The sequence below is a fragment of the Carcharodon carcharias genome, chromosome 19 (assembly GCF_017639515.1).
Source record: "Carcharodon carcharias isolate sCarCar2 chromosome 19, sCarCar2.pri, whole genome shotgun sequence".
Classification (NCBI taxonomy): Eukaryota; Metazoa; Chordata; class Chondrichthyes; order Lamniformes; family Lamnidae; genus Carcharodon; species Carcharodon carcharias.
The window spans coordinates 41,221,082-41,243,014 of NC_054485.1; the positions used below are offsets into that span (position 1 = coordinate 41,221,082).

Here is a 21,933-nt window from a genome sequence, read left to right on the forward strand (position 1 = left end):
CTGCACCTGCATGTTTGCTTTCAGTGCTTGGTGTACAAGGACACCCAGGTCCCTTTGTGCATTAACATTTACGAATCTATCATTATTTAAATAATACTCTGCCATTCTGTTTTTCCTACCGAAGTGGATAACTTTGCACTTATCCACAGTACTGAATCTGCCATGTATTTGCCCACTCACACAACATGAAGCCTCTTAACCTCCTCCCCACCATGATTCATGTTGTCAGCAGACTTGAAAATATTTCATTTGGTTCCCTCATCCAAATTATTGATCTATGTTGCGAATAGTTGAGGCTCAAGCACTGATCCCTGCAGTACCCCACTTGTCACCACTTGCCATTCCGAAAGAAAACCCATTTATTCCAACTCGATGTTTCCTGTCTGCTAACCAGTTCTCAATCCATGCCAATATATTACCCCTAATCCCATCTGCTTTACTTTGTCACACTAACCTCTTAGGCGGGACTTTATCAAAGCATTCTGAAAGTCCAAATACACCACATCCATTGGTTCCCCCTTATCTATTCTGCTCATTATGTCCTCAAAAACTCAAGTGGGTGATTTCCCTTTCATAAATCCATGCTGACCTTATCTAATCCCATTGATATTTTCTGAGTGTACTGTTATCACATCCTTTATAACAGACTCTAGCATTTTCCCTACTACTGATGTTAGGCTAACCAGTCTGTAATTCCCTGTTTTCTCCCTCCCTCCTTTTTTAAATAATGGGGTTACATTTGCCACCCTCCAATCTGCCAGGACTGATTCAGAATCTACAGAATTTTAGAAGATGACAACCAACGCATCCATTACTTCTTTGGCCACCTCCTTTAGTACCCTGGATGTAGATTATCAGGCCCTGGGGATTTATTGGCTTTCAGTCCTATTAATTTCTCCAGCGCTTTTTTTAGTAAGACTAATTTCCTTCAATTCCTCCTTCTCACTAGACCCTTGATTCCCTTGCATTTCTGGGAAGTTATTTGTGTTTTCCTCCATGAAGACAAAGCTAAAGTAGTTTTTTAATAACTCTGCAATTTTCTCGTTCTCTATTATAAATTCTCCTGTTTTGGACTATAAGGGACCTACATTTTTTCTTCACTAATCTTTTTCTTTTTAGATATTTATAGAAGTTTTACAACCCACTTTTATGTTTCTTGCAAGTTTACTTCCATATTCTATTTTTCCCCTCTTAATCAATCTGTTAGTCCTCCTTTGCTGAATTCTAAGCTGCTTCCAATCCTCAGGCTTGCTACTTTTTCTAGCAACTTTATATGACTCCTCTTTGGATCTAATACTATCCTTAATTTCTTTCATTAGCCATGGGGTTGGGCCACTTTTCCTGTCGTGCTTTTGCGCCAGAAAGAAATGTATAGCGGTTGCAATGCATATGTTTGTTCTTTTCAACTAATCTTTTCTCGTACTTTCTCTTTGCTTTTTCAATTTCCCTCTTCATTCTTTGTATTCTGCCTGGTTTTCCATTGTATTCTGTATCTGGTATATATCATTAAGTTTTTCCTATTTCATTTTAACTTTGATTTCCTATGTTATCTTTAGAGCTCTAGATTTGGGTGCCCCTTTTTTCCTCCATATAGCAACTTTCTTGGTTTGTACCCAAACAATGTCTGGCTTGAAGGTCTACTATTGCTCACCTACTGTTTTCTGGCCAATCTTTTTCTTTCCACCCCACCTGTGCTAGATCCTTCTAAAATCACTAAAATTGGCTTTCTTCAAGTTGGATATTTTCACCTTTGATTTTTCTTTGTCTCTTTCCACAACTACTTTAATCCTAATTGTATTATGATCACTATTACCAGTTGTTCTTTCACTGAAACACACTCCACCTGCATCGTTTCTTTCCCCAAAGCTAGATCATTGGGCTCAAAACATATTAATTATGAAAGTTCTCCTGTACAATCTTTAGGAATTCTTTGTTCTCCTTACCCTTTACTCTGTTTTCTTTTCCCAGTTTCTATTAGGATAATTGAAGCCTTCTACTATTACTGCTCTGTTATTTTTAAATTTCTATGAAATTTGCTTAATACATAGATTTGCTCGTCTATCTCCTTCTCACTATTCACTATTGTACAGTAAACACCCAGCAATGTAACAGTACCTTTTCTTTCTATTAACTGTAAGCAATAGATTCAGTCTTTGCACTTCCCTTTATAGAACTATAATATTATAGCATTAACATTAACAGATTTGAACATTACAGCAAACTTCCTCCATTTTTTTCCTTCCCTTCTGAATACTTTATAGCCAAGAATGTTTAGTTGCCATTCGTGACCATGTTTAAGCTAGGTTCCCATTACAGCTATGTGGCAACTTGCATATGTAACCTGTCGAACTTATTATTACATGCATCCTAACAACATGCTCATCTGTTTTGCTTTTTTGTCTGTTTATGTTTTTTCCCATTTTATACTGTTTTCTGTTCACCTGCTGTTTGTCCGTCCTAGTTTCCTTTCTACTGATGTTCATCTCTCTGCCAGACTTGTTTAAACTCTCCCCCACAGAATTAGTTAACCACCCTGCAAAGATATTGGTCCAAGACCTGTTTACATGCAACCTGTCCGGTTTGTACACATTCCTCTTGCCCCTGAACTGGTCCCAATGCCTCAGGAATCTGAAGCTCTCCCTCCTGTACCACTTATCTTTTCATATACTCAGCTACAGAAAATGAGAAAAAAATGCATGACACAAGTAGGGAGCTTAGAAAGCTTTCCATTACAAAATAACATAGACAATAACTGTGAACAAAACAGAAGAAAAGCAAAATAATGTGGATGTTGGAAATCTGAAACAAGTCCTGATATCTCATGGATTCCTGATAAATTAATAAAATGTTATGGAACACAAATTATTCATGTAAAAGGAAATAATGGTGTTTCCATCATTATTAAAATGACGAAGTTGAGACATCAGAGTAAGTAACTCCAGTAAGTGACTCAACAAGGTGAATTCAAAGAGTCCCTGCCAAAATCGGTCATTGTAGGGTGTAGAAACTTTAAAATGCATAAATAACCTTGTAGTGTTGAGTAATGTGCAACTAATTACTAAATGTAGGTCAATCACATCATAGAGATTCAGTGTAAAAGCTTAGAAAGTCGGCTGTAACCATGGGAATGCAAGTTAATTACTTTTGCAAGTACCACCCCCTGATTAATGAATATTAATAACCATTTCAAGAAAAGGCCAGATGACTTTAGGGAGATGAGAGTTGAAGGTTTGTCGCTAGTGAAAAATGTTTGGTGTGTAGTGAAAAAGGAACAGTTTCCATCGTTTGATCAAAGTGACAGCAAAATAACTGCATAACAATTTTACATTGTGCTGTTTTGACTATAACACAAAGATGGCAGTTTGTTGTAAAGTTAGTGTAACAAAAGAAAAATACTTATAAATACCTCACACAGACAGTGTCTTAACATAGTTTGTATCTTTATCATTGTTGATTGTCTAAGGTTCACTTTTTTCTAGTTTAATTCAATTAACTCAGCATTGTATATAACGATAAATATGAAGAGATAATTGGGGGGATGTAATTTTTGTTTTAAAACTAAAATTAGCTTAAGATTGTAAAACAATGCTTGTTTCATTGTGCACATGAGTGTGTGCATGTGTTTGTGTGTGTGTGTTGTGGTTTGCCTGTGTGGGTGTGGGTGGGTGGGTGTGGGAGAGTGTTTACATGCAAACATAGACTGAGATCAGGATAGAATTTGTCTGGAATAGCCCATGTGCTGCTGACATGAACTGTCAATCTCCCACATAAAGAAATGGCACTCAGGTGTGAGAAGCCATTGTATAAATCACTTTCAACCTAGGAGTCAATATATTTATGGGAAGAGAAAGGGAGTGTGAAAAATGGCAGAACACAAAGGATGGGCTGAGAAATGGTACAGGATCTGGATGAAACACTGTACAATCATGATGTTTGAGACACATTTTATGTTTATAAATGAATGCATACTTTCCAAAAGCACATAACTCAGGGCAACACTTCAGTCCAGTGCTGATGGAATACTGTTCTGTCGGAGGTGCCATTGTTTGAATGCAACATTAAACTGAGGCCCCATCTGCCCTCTCAGGTGGATTGAAAAGATTCCACAGCTGAGGCATTTTCCCCCATTGTTCTGGCCAATATGTATTCTTCGAACAACATGATTAGCTGGTCATTAACACATTGCTCTTTGTGGAACAGTGCTGAATGTAATTGGATACTGCATTTCCCACATCCAACAATGACTACACTTCACAAAGTGGCTGTTAGAATATTCTGAGGTCATCAAACGTGCTGTAAAAATGCAAGTCTTACTTCTTAACAGTAATAGATTTTGGATGAAGGCACTGCGGAGACGGACATCATTTTTGTATTTCTTTATACTCCAAGAATAAAAATGGAGTGGAATCAAGAATTAACTTTGTCACTTCCCTAATATGAGCTTTTCATGATTCCCTTGACTTTTAAACTGTCAACAGGCTTTAGGAAAATGTAATTCTTTCTGACAGGAAGTAGCCTACAAGTCAGCAAGTCAGCAAGCAGGAAATGGATTCTCCAGGGAAAGGCACGTGGATGGGGCAACAGGGTGAGAAAACCTAGATTTGGGAGGTTAATGTGAAATGCAAGAGAAATTGAAGTAGCTTACCTTGTCAGGATTGGAGGCAGTAATCACCCATACACAGTGTGCATCACTATCATACTGGACTGGGAAATTAGGGGACGAAATAACACCAGTAGGACCATTCAGATGTGCACCACATACTCGAGCTGTAACAAAAGAGGTTGAAAGAGTTCAGAACAGTGGAACAATTAGTATGATAAATTATTTAATACTGTGGATGGATGTAAGTCTTGATACAATTAGAAATATCATTCAAGTCAGACATAGTCAATTTATGGTAAATTTTATCTCAATTCACTTCAGTTGAGAGACAATAAGTATACCGTACACGTGTGACTAAAGCAGGTAGCAAATCTATTTAAAAATAGATTTGATACATTTTCCAAAGCAATGGCAGTGCTGTCAACTTTAACAATAAAAGATGTTACACATCTCATTAAATATTTGCCCTCATAGCAATTACTACTCATGCTGCTTTGTTTTAAGACAAATAATCCCCAAAATCTAAACTCATTTCAAGACATTGGACAGGAGATTGTTTTCTGGTTCAGCGAGGAAATTAACACATGACAACACATGACCATTTCTTGCAAGAAAATCTGAGGGAAGGAACTGTAGTGAGACAAGCTGACTTTGGAGAGTGAACAGAGGAGGGCAATTAAACTGATATCAAGATTTAGGCTCCTGAGCTATACGCAAAAGTTAAAAAAGTTAGAATAGTTTACCCTGGAGCAGAGGCAGATTAGCAGAGACCTAAGCAGAGTTTATCAGTTCTAAGACGTACAGATAAACTAAGCCACTAAATTGTTTGACAGAACCACAAAATCTGCAAATTCAAAAGAGAGAAAATGAACAGTCTACCTTCATCTAATTCACACAGGGGTTGGGACCTGTCCAGAACAGACTGTCCCAAAGGGTTTGTGCATATCAGTTCAAGATGGAACTGGACAGTTAGTTTGCTTGGTGAAATAAGCCTATGAATCATAGAAAGAAATATAAAGGCTGGTTCTGTAAAGTTCTGCATGGAGCACATCAACAGAAATCACTGACGTGCAGCCTGTGAATTGTCACCTATTAAAACGAGTAGCCTGAAAATCACAAACTGCACGCTGACTATCACCTGCAATGCACTCCCTATGAGTACTTGTTCCGGATGTGATTGCAGATTCAGTACTTTCTCGGATTGACCAAATGGACTCCAGTGGTTTTTTTCTCCAATCTTGTGCTCCTACTATTTAATTGCAAAATAACAAAATGATATCTTCCGTGCTGAACACAAATGGATGTTACGATTGATTTCTTCCAGCCGTGCCACACAAACTATGCAGGTTTTGATGTTCATTCAAGATTCTATTCATTTTCAATGTAGTTCATCAGCTCTATAAACTGGAAGGCAGAGGCTAGAGTTCTGTCTGTAAGTACAAGTGTGGCTTTTCAACAGTAGTGCTAAAAAGGACAACGATCAAGTAGCATTTGCATTCTCCCCTCATTGACAAATGGCTTGCCCATTTTCATTTCTCCATTTCAACTTAATGTTCCTTTTAGCCTGTGAGTTCTACAACATGTAACTGCCATTTCATCCTGCCAAGAATAAGGCCATCTGTGATTATCCCTCCAGGTGCCCTACATGAGCTGAATCAGCTCCTGTGGTGTGAATAAAACCAATCTCTCATTGTCTAATCACAAGTTTCAAGTATCATTTCTAGAAAAAGGGAAAATTCAATGTGGTGAGCGTAAGAAAATTAAAATAAGGTACTATTTCTTCTCTGAACACTGCCAGTTGCTCTTGATCAAAGGAGCTTTGGAACAAGAAAATTGAACACTTGCTAATGTTGCTGGTTTCCCTTCATAAGGGACAGACAGATAACTATATGTGGTTCTGCTATAAAAATTTCAAAATATTGAATCCAAGCAAACAATGCAGTGATTGTAATATAGCATTTCTTGAAAAAGAATCAAGTATACCTGACTAGAGCGGAGCCCTATATTGCAAGAATAATATTGAGGAGGCCAATATGTAGAAAAGATGCAGCTGATTTTAACATTGATAATGCAACCACTATCAACATCATACACCAACTGCAATAATTTAAGCAAAAATTATTTGCAGGTTGAATTCAGGATGATAACTTGGCATGGAATTTGGAGAGAAATTGGAGAACAGCTCCAATTCACAGGAACCAGTTAGTTCACATCTGTTTCCATTTGATCCCCAACCCCATCCCTCCCCATCACCCTGATCAATATCACAGATTTGCTGTGAACATCCATCTCATTTTTCTTATTTTAAAGAATGGTCAAGATTGGAAGCACCTCCAGGAAAATCATCAATGCAGTTAACTAGAAGGGGAAAGAACAGTCTTGTCACACAGATCACCCAGCGGAAATGGGTTGCGATTATTTAAAATAAAACCCCCAAAAAGATTTATTTTACAGATCAGGATAAGAGAGATGTGCATATGGAATGGAGTACCTTTTCACCTCAGACATTGAGTGTCAAGCACTCCCAGGTGAGGTACATCTGGTAAGCTGAGATATTATGACTCACCCCCAACAACAGCATCTCCAGCTCCTGCATATCAAATTGAACTTTCCAGTTTTGTGCTGCAGGCTTACATCCATTGCTAGCAGCTCAACTGAGATGGTTTTACACACAAACATATGAAATAGGAGAAGTAGGCCATTCAGCCCCTCGAGCCTGCTCCTCCATTCAATAAGATCATGGCTGATCTGTTAGTGTTTCGAGTTCCACATTCCCATCTACCTTTGATTCCCTTGCCTAACGACAATCTATCTACTTCTGCCTTAAAAATATTCAATGACCCTGTTTCCACCACCTTCTGAGGCAGAAAGATCCAAAGTCACACAACACTTTGAGAGAAAAACATTCTCCTCATATCTGTCCTATAAGCACAATCCCTAATTTTAAAAGTCCTAGTTCTGGACTCACCCACAAGAGGTAACATCCTTTCCACATCCACCTCATCAAGGCCATTCAGGATCTTCAATCAAGTCACCTCTCAGTCTTCTAAACTCCAGCGGAAACAAGACCTGCCTATCCAACCTATCCTTTTATTAACCCATAAGACTTTTACTGCCAACACAGAGAGAAGTCTTACTATCTCATTATTTTGGTTCTTGCCTCAAACCAAAGACCCTGATATGTGAGGAGAATTCTGCAACCCACAAAGCAAGTGAATCTGAAGACAATGCTAAATTTGAGCTTGAATCTCCAAATCAGAAACATAATACTCCAGAGTTTATATATTGCAAACTATCCAGCAGAAAAAGGTATGTTAGAAAACAGTACGTACATCGCTTTAGATTTAGATAAATTTTATTTAGCTAAATCTAAAGCAATGTATGTACTGGATCTTCTACTTGCACTACGGACGTCTGTTATTTTAAGCTTATTGTGTTCCATTAATTAATCACCATTCCTATGTAGGAAATGAGAAGTTTCTTTATAATGATTATAATCTTTTACAGGGACATTCCATGTTGAAAACCCAGCTGTGGGATTAATTTAGCTTTATAGTTTCTCCTACATCAGTAAGACTTCTCTGAAACTCTTTGCTTTAGGGTGAAGACTCTTTCTCATTAACAGTACAAGAATCACTCCCTGTCCACATTGAGAAAAACACATTGGATGCCTGATCAAATGTGCTCATCAGGCTTTAGTATTTAGTTGAAATTCCACTAGAACAGTCTGTGATATTATTAAATCTTTTAAAAAAGTGCAAGAGACAGTGCCGTTCATTAGTTCCTGGACCTTCACATATGAATTGAGGATGACCTCTCCACATGAACCCTACAATCATTATATTTATTCCTAGGAAACAGTCTATAATGACCATGTTTGGGATAGAATTCAAATGATCTTTGAAGACTAGATATCTCTAAATTCAAGCTTATTAACATATTTCTGAGGTTCTCATTAGACATTGGAATGTCTCCAAAAATACTCTGCAAGATGAATATGCAACAAAATTTATTCTGAATGCTAACAGCTAGGGTCAAGAAGGCAAACATTTATTCATTACAGAGTCCAGTGGGTGCACAATGATAGAAGAAAATTAATTATTTGCAGATCACTTTCTAACAGTCAGCTGAAGATCAAAAGCAACGAGTGCCAGCCTCGACTTGGTGGAAGGACTCTTGTAACCAAATCAGAAGATAATGGATTCAATCTTCACTCCAGAGACTTGAGTACATAATCCGGTCTGACACTTCAATATGGCACTGTGAGAAGTTCCATCTTTCAGGTCACATGTTAAACTGAGGCCCTGTTTGCTATCTCAGGTGGGCATAGAAGATCTATTCGCACAATTTAAAGAAGAGGCTGGAAGTTTTCACAGTGTCATGGCCAACTTTTACCCCTCAACCAACATCATTTAAACAGATTATCTAGTCATTTATTCCATTGCTGTTTGTGGGGCCTTGCTTTACATAAATTCTCTACTGTATTTCCTTACATTATAAAGGTGACTACGCATCAAAAATACTTAATGAATTATGAAGCACATTGAGACATCCTGAGATCATGACAGGCACAATATAAATGTAAGTTCTATCTATTTGCAGAAGCTTGGGAGAAGTGTACCAATCAATCATCTCAGTTGACAATATGAAGAGGAAATTCAAGACAGAGGAGAGTGAACAAAATAAATATTTGCTGTAGAAATATGGCACAGATTCATCTGCCCCTGCGTATATACACATAGCCAATCATTAATTTTGCATTCTGCCCAATAACAAGGGGTGAAAACAGGTACTACTTTATCATTCTTACTTCAATATCACTTAATTCTAATTAACAGCTAATTCCCATTTTTCACTTTGATGCATAATTCAAATTATTGGATAATTCAATGCTGTCTGAAAGAAACAACATCCTATGTGTTGCTCGTAATGCAATGCCTAAACAATACTTTGTATATTTAATAATGCTTTTAGCATGTGTTACAGTTGACCTTACTACAGTATTCTGTCAGGTAAAATGAAGAATTTTTTGGGGGTTAGAAGATTGTTGCCTGGATATACAATTGTCAAAACCAATGAACTAAATTTTAAAATATAACCTTGACTGTCACAACATTTAATTACAGCTAACAAGTATCTGTTCACACAATATACTTTCTCAACTTTAAATTTTTGGCAACTTTTGAAGTACAATTGCTTCTGCAGTTATTCTATTATGGTCACCCATCTACTCAAAATGATTAATTTTTCACTCAATCCCCATTCCTTCAATCATATGTTGACATGAAGGACACATCAAGTCACAGAAATGAAGGGATAAGGAAGAATAATGGTGCTGAATGACTGTGAAGGTGAAAGCTAGTCATCTGTCGCAGCATAGTAACTGTCAGTAATTTCTCACCTCGGCAGAATGGTCTGTGATCACTCCAAGCTGCAAACAAGTCAGCCAATTTCATACAGGTGATGCTTTTGGACCCTTGCAATTCATAGCCATCATCACATGAGAACTGCACACTGGATCCCAGTCTAAAAAGAGAGAAAGAAGCTGTCAATTCTTCAGAACACGAAGTATAAAAACATTGATTATGTAATTTCACCTAATGTACCACTATGTCATCTGCTGGAAGGATTCGATCATTTATAACCTCCAACTTAAAGATAGGCTTCTTTTAACCTTTTTCTCTGATGCACATTCTCGTTAAAATGACAGATGGTAAAACTAAGGCATGAATTCTCCTCTGCACCAAGTGACAAAATTGAGACATTTCAGTCAGTTGAGGTTTGTATCATTCCCTCTACCCTGCTCCAACTGTGTACCGCAAGCCTTGTCATTATACAAAAAGCTGTGAATATTGAGTGATTTATTGCATTTTAATTGAAGTGGGACTTTTGTGTCCTTTGGTATTAGAATTGGACTGTCAAAACCCATTCACACTTGTGGAGGCCTCTCTCAGACAGCAGCCTGCCATTAGCCCGGGTTAGATAAGACTACAGATCACCAACTCGCAGCTTCAAAATCAAAGGATGAAGATCAACAATATTCAGTTTAATCCACAGAGAGCAGCTCCAGCCAGTCTCACAGACAGTAACTGGAGCATAGTACATATTTGAACTCTGACATTTTTTACAAATTAGCAACGTTTTATGAGGTTTCAACAATTAACTCATTAAGTAACTTCTAACTCATCAAAACTTTAGAAGAACCAATCCTTAAATTGTCTCTGCATAGATCTTGTGGCTGGAAGTTATACCTGCTCCTGGTGACTGGAATCCTGTTCAGCATATTCAACTGCTCCTGACCCATGGAAATGGAGCAGGATGGAGCAGAGCTAGATGGTCAGGGGTAAGTCCATCTTTCCACAAATTCTCCCTGAAAAGGAGAATCCAGCCTTCTGACTCCTTGATTTCAGGCATTTTTTTTCTAAAATTAGAAGGATACCTCGGCTTGTTTTGATGCAACTTGTCTTTGACAAAATAAAACTTTTTTTTCTTTTGCCATTTGAAACTTCAATGTACATGTGACTGGAAAATTCCTTCCATCAATTGCCAGCATCAATACTTTCCAGCTCTGACAGTGGTTCCAAACAAAAGGGTCAGTTTCTACTCAGCTGGTAGCTTCCATTCCTGGTCTGTAAATAAACAATTTGTGATTTTTTTGCAATGTGGCAGTTCTGGCAAAGCTTCAGTAAGCTGTATTCCCCCTTGCCACCCCTAATTCCAATTGGATAGGTGTTTAAATGTTTAGCACTTTGTCCAATGAGAAGGCCACTTGACAGCTGCTATAGTTACCTAAGTTCTTCTGCTCAGGCTCCTTCACAATGGTGTTCTACTTTATTGTTCACAGCCAACAAGCTACTTTTCACAAGTGGCATTTTTCAGCTTTCCAACATTGCTTAGTTGTGGGTCAGTATTTACCACAGTATTTGCAGACAGGTTCCAATAGATTCCTTATTACTTTTGCACCTTTTGTTTTGTTCAAAAGCTTTCGCTGTCAGATTCAGATCCCTGAAGTTTTACAGTGCTATCTGCCCAGTTTGTCAGTTTCTGGGAGATTGCAGTTGAAATTGCTTCTCTTAGAAAGAAGCATTTGTAGTTTAGCAAAGGCTCAGTTATCCTTTTAGCTCGCGCTGAGTTCAGTTTGGATTCAAGCAGGGATGAAAGGCCAGTATGGTAACTTACTGCACCTTTTCAATTTGGGGATCACATCCTATTATTTGCACATTAATCTCTAGATCCCTCTCCCTATGCACCTTCAGGGGGCCCACTTTAAAAACCCTTTCAATAAAAATCACTGGAATTAAGACCAGCAGGCTAATTAAGGATATGTGACAGGATTTCAACTCCATGACTTGACACAAAGATAACTATATCGACATTTGTCAAAGTTCAAAGACCCGATGCTGTTTGAAGGTGAAACACTGTGTTGGAAATCTAAAATAAAAACAGATAATGCTGGAAATGCCCAGCAGGTCAGGCAGCATCTGTGGAAAGACAGTTTATATATTTCAAGTCCATGACCTTTCATCACACTGGAAAAAGTTACAAATGTAAAGTGTTTTAAGCAAGTAGAGGCAGGCATTGCTTATAACTAAAATGCACCATTGCGCCTTCCTAAGTGAGAACCATCCATTTTAATTCCCTAAAGGACACTATTATAATTAAAAATATTACAGCTGCTGTGTTTTAGTATCCAGTCACGAAAGATAAAGCCTCATCCTAGCTTCATGACTCTCACTCAAAATCTATTTCAACGTTTTAGTTAAAACAAATGCAATTTTGTACTCCAGTTATAAATATAACACTCAATGGATAACTGCGTATATATTTCACCGTGATAAAATGGTCAGGTATCAGCCCTTACTCCATCATGGAGCAAGTTCCTGCAATCCATCATTGCTACCAAGAATACGCTATTTAGATACCTTTAAGAAAGCACACCCCTACATGGTACAAGGGTAGTCTATATCCGTCAAGGCAGTGGGGTAATTGGTGCATAACAGCTCATGGCAGAAAGTAGAATCTGACTTCATGAATGTGTAATTAATGAACAAATAGTTTTTACATTTAATATTGCTGAAACATGGGGCAGAATTTTGCCGTCGGCGAGCAGGGGGCGGGGCCCACTCGCCGACGCGTAAAATGACGTGGGATGACATCAAGGGGGTTCCCATTTAAATTTTCATGAAAGCAGGCCCGCAGCAAAATCAGCTGTGCGCTCACCGACCTGTCAATGGCCAATTGAGGCCATTGACAGGATCAAGTATACAATTAAAGGACCTGCCTGTCCAACCTTAAGGTTGGCGGACAGGCCAGGAGCCCCGGCGGCAAATAGAAAAAACATGAAACCTCATCTTGTGGCAGGATGAGGTTTTATGCAGGGTTTTAAAAAGTTTAATAAACTTATTATGTAAATTATGAACATGTCCCATCTTATGTGACATTGTCACATGATGGGGACATGTTGAGGATTTTTTTTTCTATTTTTAACATTTTTAAAAATGTCAGCGATCTCCCTGAGGCAGCATTTTGTCTCAGGGAGATGTGCGCTCTTTTGTGCACACGCGCAAAAGAGCACACTATCGCTTTTGGGGAATCCCCACCCCGCCCACTCAGGAAGTGCATGGCACTTCCCGCCGGACGTCACGCTGGGTGAGCCTTAATTGGCCCGACCACGTAAAATGGCGGCGGGGCCCGCTTCTCCGGCGGGGATCGGCTCCCCGCCTGCCGGAGATTGGGTCAGGCCCGCCTGCCCGACAGGCAGAAAATTCTGCCCATGAAACCTTCACAACTGGAACGTAGAAGCTCCTGAGGTAAAAGTGAACCTTGAACTGATGTAAAAAGAAGCAAAAATTACGCTTGCGTTTTACTTCACCTGGGTGATATTTTAAAATTCAACATTCAACATTTTAAAATCCAATTTGTTATGGTAGCTGAGTGAATGGGAAAAGAGGGAAAGGGAGAATACTGGTAAATAAGGCATGGTTGCCACCATCCACTTTTTGCACGGATATATGATTTTCTAGCCTCCTTTCATGTTTTCACACTGCGTGAGGGTCGGTGGGAGGGGGATGCGGGGGGGGTGGGGGGCAGATATGGGGTGCAGCAAACCATTACGGGCAAAGACACTTCATCTCCAAGGTACCCAAGCACTGCTGCAATAGTGGTAGCTGTGCAATCATCATACTCTGAGTCAATAACATCAGATGGCATTTTATAATATAACCATTTTCTTCCTTTATGAACTGCTTCAGGTTTTGAATAAAAAGCTCATCTCCTCCCATCACTCTCCAGGATCTCAGTCTGAACAATTGTAGTAATTATGGTTTTATTTAGTGTGTAAGCTACCTTTAAGAATAGTACTTGTTAGGAAAGATCACATGATCTATGTCAACCAATAGGGGAGTAGTGTGGGCTACCTCAGCAGACAGTATATAGAGATGGAGTTGGAGTTGAAAGCACACATGTTGCTGCTGAGTGTATTGTAAATAAACTGAATGTTTCCACTTAGAAAGTTGACTGTAGATCAACTCTATTACTAATAGTAAACAATACAGCAGTGTTCCCTTTAATTTTACATCAACTGTACTTACAAATCTTAGCCAGTGACTCTCACCTGCTCCCAGTTGCTGCCCACCCTTTCTAGGCCCATGAGAGCAAAAGAAAGCTGATAATTGTAGAGGAGGAATGAATCTATCTGCAGGTAACAACCACTGGAACTACTTATTAGTCTACACATTGCGTTGAATGGTAATCACAAAGGTATATCTTCATGGATCTCTTCAGGTCTTTGTCCTTTATGATCAGGAGTTTGTTTTTCCTATACAATTCCCTACCCTGCATAAATCAGACAGAGTAACAATGTGAACACTGTTGTTTGAACATTTTGCCATGAGGCTTTCCAGAAACCAAACATGTACTTCTGTAACTTCCCAAAAGCTGAACTGATTAGCACTTTGGTGAGACAAGGCAAGATACAAATTGTTCAGTGGCTTTATTTGATAGCCAGAATAAAATGAAAACAGCATGCAGTAAATCACCCCCAACATCCACCCTTCTTCACAAAAAATATACTAAAAATAGATCACAGTGTTGCAGTCAGCTGACTAAATAAGAGTTTCAGTCAACTGAATCACCAAATAGTTATTTTTTTAAATTCATTCACGGAATGTGGGCTTCGCTGGCTGGGCCAGCATTTATTGCCCATCCCTAGTTGCCCTTGAGAAGGTGGTGGTGAGCTGCCTTCTTGAACCACTGCAGTCCATGTGGTGTAGGTACACCCACAGTGCTGTTAGGAAGGGAGTTCCAGACCCAGCAACAGTGAAGGAATGGCGATATATTGTCAGAATGTTGAGTGACTTGGAGGGGAATTTCCAGGTGGTGGTGTTCCCATTTATCTGTTGCCCTTGTCCTTCAAAGTGATGGAGGTCATGGGTTTGGAAGGTGCTGTCTGAGGAGCCTTGGTGAATTCCTGCAGTGCATCTTGTAGATGGTACACACTGCTGCTATTGTGCGTCAGTGATGGAGGGAATGAATGTTTGTGGACGTGGTGCCAATCAAGTGGACTGCTTGTCCTGGATGGTGTCCAGCTTCTTCAGTATTGTAAGAGCTGCACTCATCCAGGCAAGTGGGGAGTATTCCATCACATTCCTGAATTATGCCTTGTAGATGGTGAATAGGCTTTGAGGAATCAGGAGGTGAGTTACTCATCGCACGATTTTTGTGAATGCTTCAGTCTTATCTTTTGCACTGCTATGCTGGGCTCCTCCATCATTGAGGATGGGATATTTGTGGAGTCTCCTCCTCCAGTGAGTCATTTAATTGTCCACCACCATTCATGACTGGATGTGATAGGACTGAAGAGCTTAGATCTGATCCGTTGGTTGTGTGAGCACTTAGCTCTGTCTATCACTTGCTGCTTATGCTGTTTGGCACACAAGTAGTCCTGTTTTATAGCTTCACCAGGTTGACACCTCATTTTTAGGTATGCCTGGTGCTGCTCCTGCACTCTTCATTGAACCAGGGTTGATCCCCTGGCTTGATGGTAATGTTAGAGTGGGAGATATGCCAGGCCATGAGGTTACAGATTGTGTTCGAGTACAATTCTGCTGCTGCTGATGGCCCACAGTGCCTCATGGATGGCCAGTCTTGAGTTGCTAGATCTGTTCAAAATCTATCCCATTTAGCATGGTGGTAGTGCCACACAATACGATGGAGGGTATCCTCAATGTGAAGGCAGGACTTTGTCTCCACAATGACTGTGCGGCGGTCACTCCTACTGATACTCTCATGGATAGATGCATAAGTGGCAGGCAGGTTGGTGAGGATGAGGTCAAATATATTTTTCCCTCTTGTTGGTTCCCTCACCACCTATCGCAGACCCAGTCTAGCAACTATGTCCTTTAGGACTCGGCCAGCTCGGTCAGTAGTGGTGCTACCGAGCCACTCTTGGTGATGGATATTGAAGTCCCCCACCCAGAGTACATTCTGCGCCCTTGCCACCCTGAGTGCTTCCTCCAAGTAATGTTCAACTTGGAGGAGCACTGATTCATCAGCTGAGGGACGGCGGTAGGTGGTAATCAGCAGGAGGTTTCCTTGCCCATGTTTGACTTGATGCCATGAGGCTTCATGGGGTATGGAATTGATGTTGAGGACTCCCAGGACAATTCCTTCCCGACTATATGACACTGTGCCACCACCTCTGCTGGGTCTGTCCTGCCGGTGGGACAGGACATATCCAGGGATGGTGATGGTGGAGTCTGGGACATTATCTGTAAGGTATGAGTCCGTGAGGATGACAATGTCAGGCTACTGCTTGACTCGTCAGTGAGACAGCTCTCCCAATTCTGGCACTAGCCCCCAGATGTTGGTAAGGAGGGCTTTGCATGGTCAACAGGGCTGCAATTGCCATTGTCATTTCTGGTGCCTCGGAAGTGTTTTTATTTGCTGGGTGGTCTGTCTGGTTTCATTCCTTTTTTGTGTCTTTGTTTGTTATAACTGGGTGGCTTGCTAGGCCATTAGAGAGGGCATTTAAGAGTCAACCACATTACTGTGGGTCTGGAGTCACATGTAGGCCAGACCAGGTAAGGACAGCAGATTTCCTTCCCTAAGGACATTAGGTAACACATATTTGTCTGCAGATTGTTTCTTGATGAGGACTTCTAGGTTAACCATTTTATTTCAACATTTTCAGAGAGATTAACTTTTTTGGAGATTATTTAAATATTACAGTCCTATCACTGACTGCTTGCCCATCCATCCGTTTTTGTTTCTGTACACCAAGGCCAAAGCATTTTAGTTGTTTGTGGATGATGGTAAACTCTATAACTCAATAATTCTTTTGCAATTTTAGATGTGCATCAGGGAAATAAAAACACTTTGTATGGAATATATAATGTTAGCAATCCTTTAATCCTTTAAAGAATATAAGGGAAAAAAAAACCCTTCTATGATTGGAGCTCTGTGCAAGTATGACAATACATGACTTAGGTCTGCCAACTGCACATTACATTGCACACCTGAGACCAGTATAACTATGACCTTAGATTGCACGTCATGAATCATAACCTGTTTCAGTCTATAGAGTAATATTGTTGGAAAAACCCTTTAATAGGAATTAAGTCTTTGCGTTCACTTGATGTCAATAGCGTTCACTTGATGGTAGCTGTAATGCCCCTTGAGTGAGATGATTACAGGTTCAAATCTCACCACAGCACTTTAGCGCATACACATATTCTAACTTACAAACAAGTGCTGAAGAAGTGCCACCTTTCAATTGAGACTTTTAATTGAGGCTCCAGCTGTCCTTTCAGGGAAATGTAAAGGATCAAACTGTACTATCTGAGGAAGTGCAAGAGAGTTTTCCCAGTGTCCTCAAACATCGACACCAAAATACTTTATTTGGTTATTTACCTCCATTCAGTTTGGGTGACCTAGCTATGTGAAAATTGCTTGCCTATATTACAACAGTGATGACGTTACAAAAGTATTTCATTGGCAGTGAAATTGCTTTGGGACCTCAATCTTCAAAAAAGATGTTATAGAAATGCAACTATTTTCTTTTGTTGTTTCCTGTCTGAAGATTTCTGAGAATGTTTGAGCAGCTCCATGTTCATGTAGTGTCTCTTCATCCACAAATCGATCCAAAGCCTTGTGAAATACAGAGGGAATCTTTATCTTTGGAGTACCTATGGCCAAACAATTCTACAGCTTGATAATTGCATAGATTATAGAACAAGAATCTAGAAACCAAATCGCTTCTGAAGCAAAGATCTTGGCCATTACCATCTTCACTTCTAATTTGAATTCTGGAGAATACAACTTTGGAAACAGCTCTCTCATCTATCAATAAAGTGTTTCTCCATAAAATCCAGGACATATACTATGCAACATGAGGAAACTTTGAAGAAAACTCTCACCATACAATGAGCAGTACAGGAGCACAGGACTGAACTTTCCTGGCCCATTAGAAGCATGCTAGGAGGTGGGAGCGCTAGTAATAAACAGGGGATAGCATCAGGAGGGAGCCACTATGGCAGGAACATTGGTGGTGAAGCTGCCTCAGGGTGGCCAATTGAACTGCTTAAGTGCACATTTAAGGGCCCCTCCCTTTCTGCCTCCACTGGAATTTTGCCTGTGTTTGGGAAGGCCCACCATTGTAAGGGGAGACCGCCAGGTAAACCCTGGTGACTTCCCAGCAGTTTCTGGGGTGGGGGCCCTCATGATTTTGCTCCATGGCTGACAGAGGGACCCACTTGTAGCAATGGTGCCTTCAACAGTGGCGCTGCTGGCGCACCATGAACCCCACCACCATCACCACTGCACACACACACCCCCACCCCCGCCCCCCAACCAATTGCCAGGAGCCTGTCTGCTGGTCGCCTAATTGGGCTGGAAGCTCTTGGGGTCAGGCCACTGTCCTTAATTGGATGGTAACAGCAATATGCTGCCCTGGAGTCAGCCTCTCATGTTTGGCCCTGGTTGCGGGATTTTCAGGCAAATGAAGAAACCTTCAGCCCATTATTGTGAAATTTGTCTAAATAATTTACTTAAACAAAACAGCAAAGCAGTGTTAAAATATGCATGTTCTGTTTGCTTCAAAGAATGCATGTTCAACTTTGTTTCTTTCATTAAAATAAGGCAAAAGAACTGACTTTAAAATTTCAAATTGAATGCATGATAGCTGCACTCAGTTGGAACAAATTCCACATCAGTCACCCCATCCATTAATATTAGGCAATATTATGGAATGTCTGGAATTCTATTTCAAAGACATTGGGGAGAATTTTCTGCATGTCGGGCAGGCCGGTCAGGAGCGGGCGCGGAGCCAATCACCGCCTGTGATCAGCTGCACACCGCCATTTTATGTGGGCGGGCCAATTAAGGCCCACCTAGCGTGACGCACGGCTGGGAGCGCTCAGCACTACCTGTGCGGGTGGGGGGGAGGAGGGAATGGGGGTCTGTGCTCTTTCGCACATGCACGCAAAAGATCACAGAAATCTTACTGAGGCATGGAGCTGCGAGGGCCGCTTGGGCTCTTCACCTGCCCGCCAACCTTAAGGTTGCTCAGGCAGCTCTGTTAATGATCTAAGTTACTTCTCTAATGGCCTTAATAGGCCTTTGACAGTTCGGCGGGCGTGCAGCTGCCTCTGGTGCTCACCCACCAAACAATGACATCGGGACACAAACCCAACATCATCTTGCGTCATTTTACGCGTCGATGTGTTTTTCTTCTAGAAAGGAATTATAAGGCTGAAAGTCAGAAATTTTCTATAAGCAACTTAGTTCTGGAATTCTAATGGCTGTTCCTATTCAGTCTTTCACCATAATTTTCCACATGAAGCTCTCCACCTGAGGCAATATGTTGTTTTATTTCAAAAGAAGAGTAATTGGGAGGTCAGAACTTGTCTTAATTTTGAAGGAACAACTTTCTTTTCTGTTGACATTGGGGCATCCTAAAGCACTGCGCAGAAACTGAATAACCATCACCTTTGCAGATAGAGGCAGTTACCAGCCTTCTTTTCAACTGATCATGTTCTGCCATTTCTGCCACCTCTAATGTGATATCACCACCAAACACATCTACAACTCCCTTTACTTTTCTAACATTCCCAAGGGATCATTCCATCCAAAAAACCCTGGTCCACCCCCAACACTCCCAAGCACAAGACATGCAACACCTGCCCTTTTAGCTCCTCTCTCCTCACCGTCCAAGGCCCCGAACACTCCTTTTCAGTTGAAACAGCGATTTACACGTACTTCTTTTAATTTAATGTACTTGTATTTGTTGCTCACAATGTGGTCTGCTCAATACTGGGGGGACCAAATGCGATTGGGTGCCCAGTTTGTGGAACACCTCTGTTCAGTACACAAGCTTGATCATGAGCTTCCAGTTACCCATCATTTTCATTCTCCATCTTGCTCCCATGCTGACATCTCTATCCTTGGCCTCCTGCAGTATTCCAATGAAGCTCATTGCAAGCTTAAAGAACAGCACCTCATCTTTTGATTATGTACTTTACAGCCTTCCAGATTCAACGTTAAGTTCGACAGTTTCAGATTATAATCTCTGCCTCCATTTTGTTTTCTTTTTCTTTATAGGCTTCAGTTTGACTCTTGTTTTTCCCTGCTTTTGCTCTTGGACAACAGCAGTTCAACATTCTGCAATTGACACCTCCTCCAGACATAGCTTTTGTTTCTCTACTTATCCCTTTACTGCTCCCTTTGGCTCTGCATAACCAATTCTTTTGTCATTTAATCTTTCCTGTCTTTCACCCTTTTGCATATGTTTACATTTGTTCTTTTTCCACTCTCCCCACTTTCACTTGCTTGAAACCTATTACATTTCTAACTTTTCCCTGTCCCAGTGAAAGGTTATGGAACTGGAACATTTAACTCCTATTTTTCTCTTTACAGATATTGCCTTGACCTGTTAAGTATTTCCAGCATTTTCAGTTTTTATTTTACTTTTCCAGTGTCCACAATATTTTGCTTTTGTATCTAATATAATTGTTTTGTATGGTACAGTATAAGCCTAATTTTTCCTTTTATCTATTATGAAATTATAAATAGATTTGATTTAATTTAGTAGAAATTTATTTCATTTTGTTAATTGTTAGATTTGTGTTACATTAAGGACAGAGAAATACTTAAATTATGCATTAAAAGGGTTGTAAGTCATCTAAAGTACCACCAAAATGCAGTCTGAATATGAAAATGGTGTACTAAGACCTGACATTGTAAAATCATTTGTATATTGTATTGGTACTATTTTCATCCCTCTCTGTTAGTCTGTTTTTCTATAAACAGAAAATCTCAAAAACCAATGGACGGATTTCAACAGCACTCTGTACATAGATTGGGCATGGCCCCAAGAAATAACTGATTAGTTTTTGGCAAAGATGTGGATATGGATGTGGATCCTGGATTTGTTTTTAAAGGATCTGTTAACATTGGGAGATACGTTGGGAGATATTAGGAAATATCGTTGGTCATTTCATTTAGAATGTTGTTGATTATTTTAGAATGTTGTGGATTGTCTCAGCTGTCAAAATGTGAACACAGTTTTCAGAGCAGGTTGTTGGATTTGGATTGGTCTGAAGCCTCCTCAGTGACATGGAGGCTCTGAATAAATATATATTTCTTTCAGCTTATAGTTGCAGAGCGTCGACCAGGCAGGAGAAAGCCGTAAGAAAGAGTTGTGTTATTGTAATAACGTTGAATGTTGAGTGTAGCAGAGGTATGCGGTCTGCTAAGTGCCCTCTTCACTTGTCATGATATGTTTTCATTCAGGATTTCTATTCTCCCTTGAAAACAGTAAATATGTCCCATTACTTCAATCACTGGCAGGTGAAACTTAAGTCTATTGGTAAAAAGGAGAGAGATGAGATTCACGGGAAAGGACTTATATCAATAAACATTACCAACTTCTACTCTAAAAATGGTATAAGGACTTGGCAAATTTCTAGCAATTGATTTGTTTTTTGTTGAACAGTTCCACAGAGTGTGTCATCTGGTCTCACTGTAGTTTTAAAAAGTCCATCTGTTAGGCTAGGGTGAGAATACATTTCTGGCAACAGAACATCTTCCAGATAAGCAATCAGTTGGAGTTTTCATAGCCTGTGTATCATGAGGCTTTGTTGGATTGGAATAAATGTTTGCTGATCCACCCCGAGCAATAAATATCCAGGTTTAGTTCCTGGTCTGTGGCAAACTAGCTAATCTCAGTTGGGGTAACAGTTGCAGCATTACAACTGGTCTCAGTGTGCCTGGGTTAGACATGGGAAAATCATGCAGGGCTCTTCCTTCCACTGTATGTGGTTGGACATTAGGTG

General features: G+C 40.1%; 1 protein-coding gene across 1 annotated transcript in view; it reads right to left on the reverse strand.

Annotated features, from left to right (window-relative positions):
• Positions 1-21,933, reverse strand: part of csmd2 (CUB and Sushi multiple domains 2) — a 736,338-nt gene that overhangs the window by 639,836 nt on the left and 74,569 nt on the right. Inside the window, exons 4-5 of the mRNA XM_041212915.1 lie at positions 10,005-10,129; positions 4,646-4,767 (exon numbers count right to left, since the gene is read on the reverse strand). Of these exons, the coding sequence (XP_041068849.1) occupies positions 4,646-4,767; positions 10,005-10,129 (247 nt within the window). The remainder of the gene's footprint in view (positions 1-4,645; positions 4,768-10,004; positions 10,130-21,933) is intronic.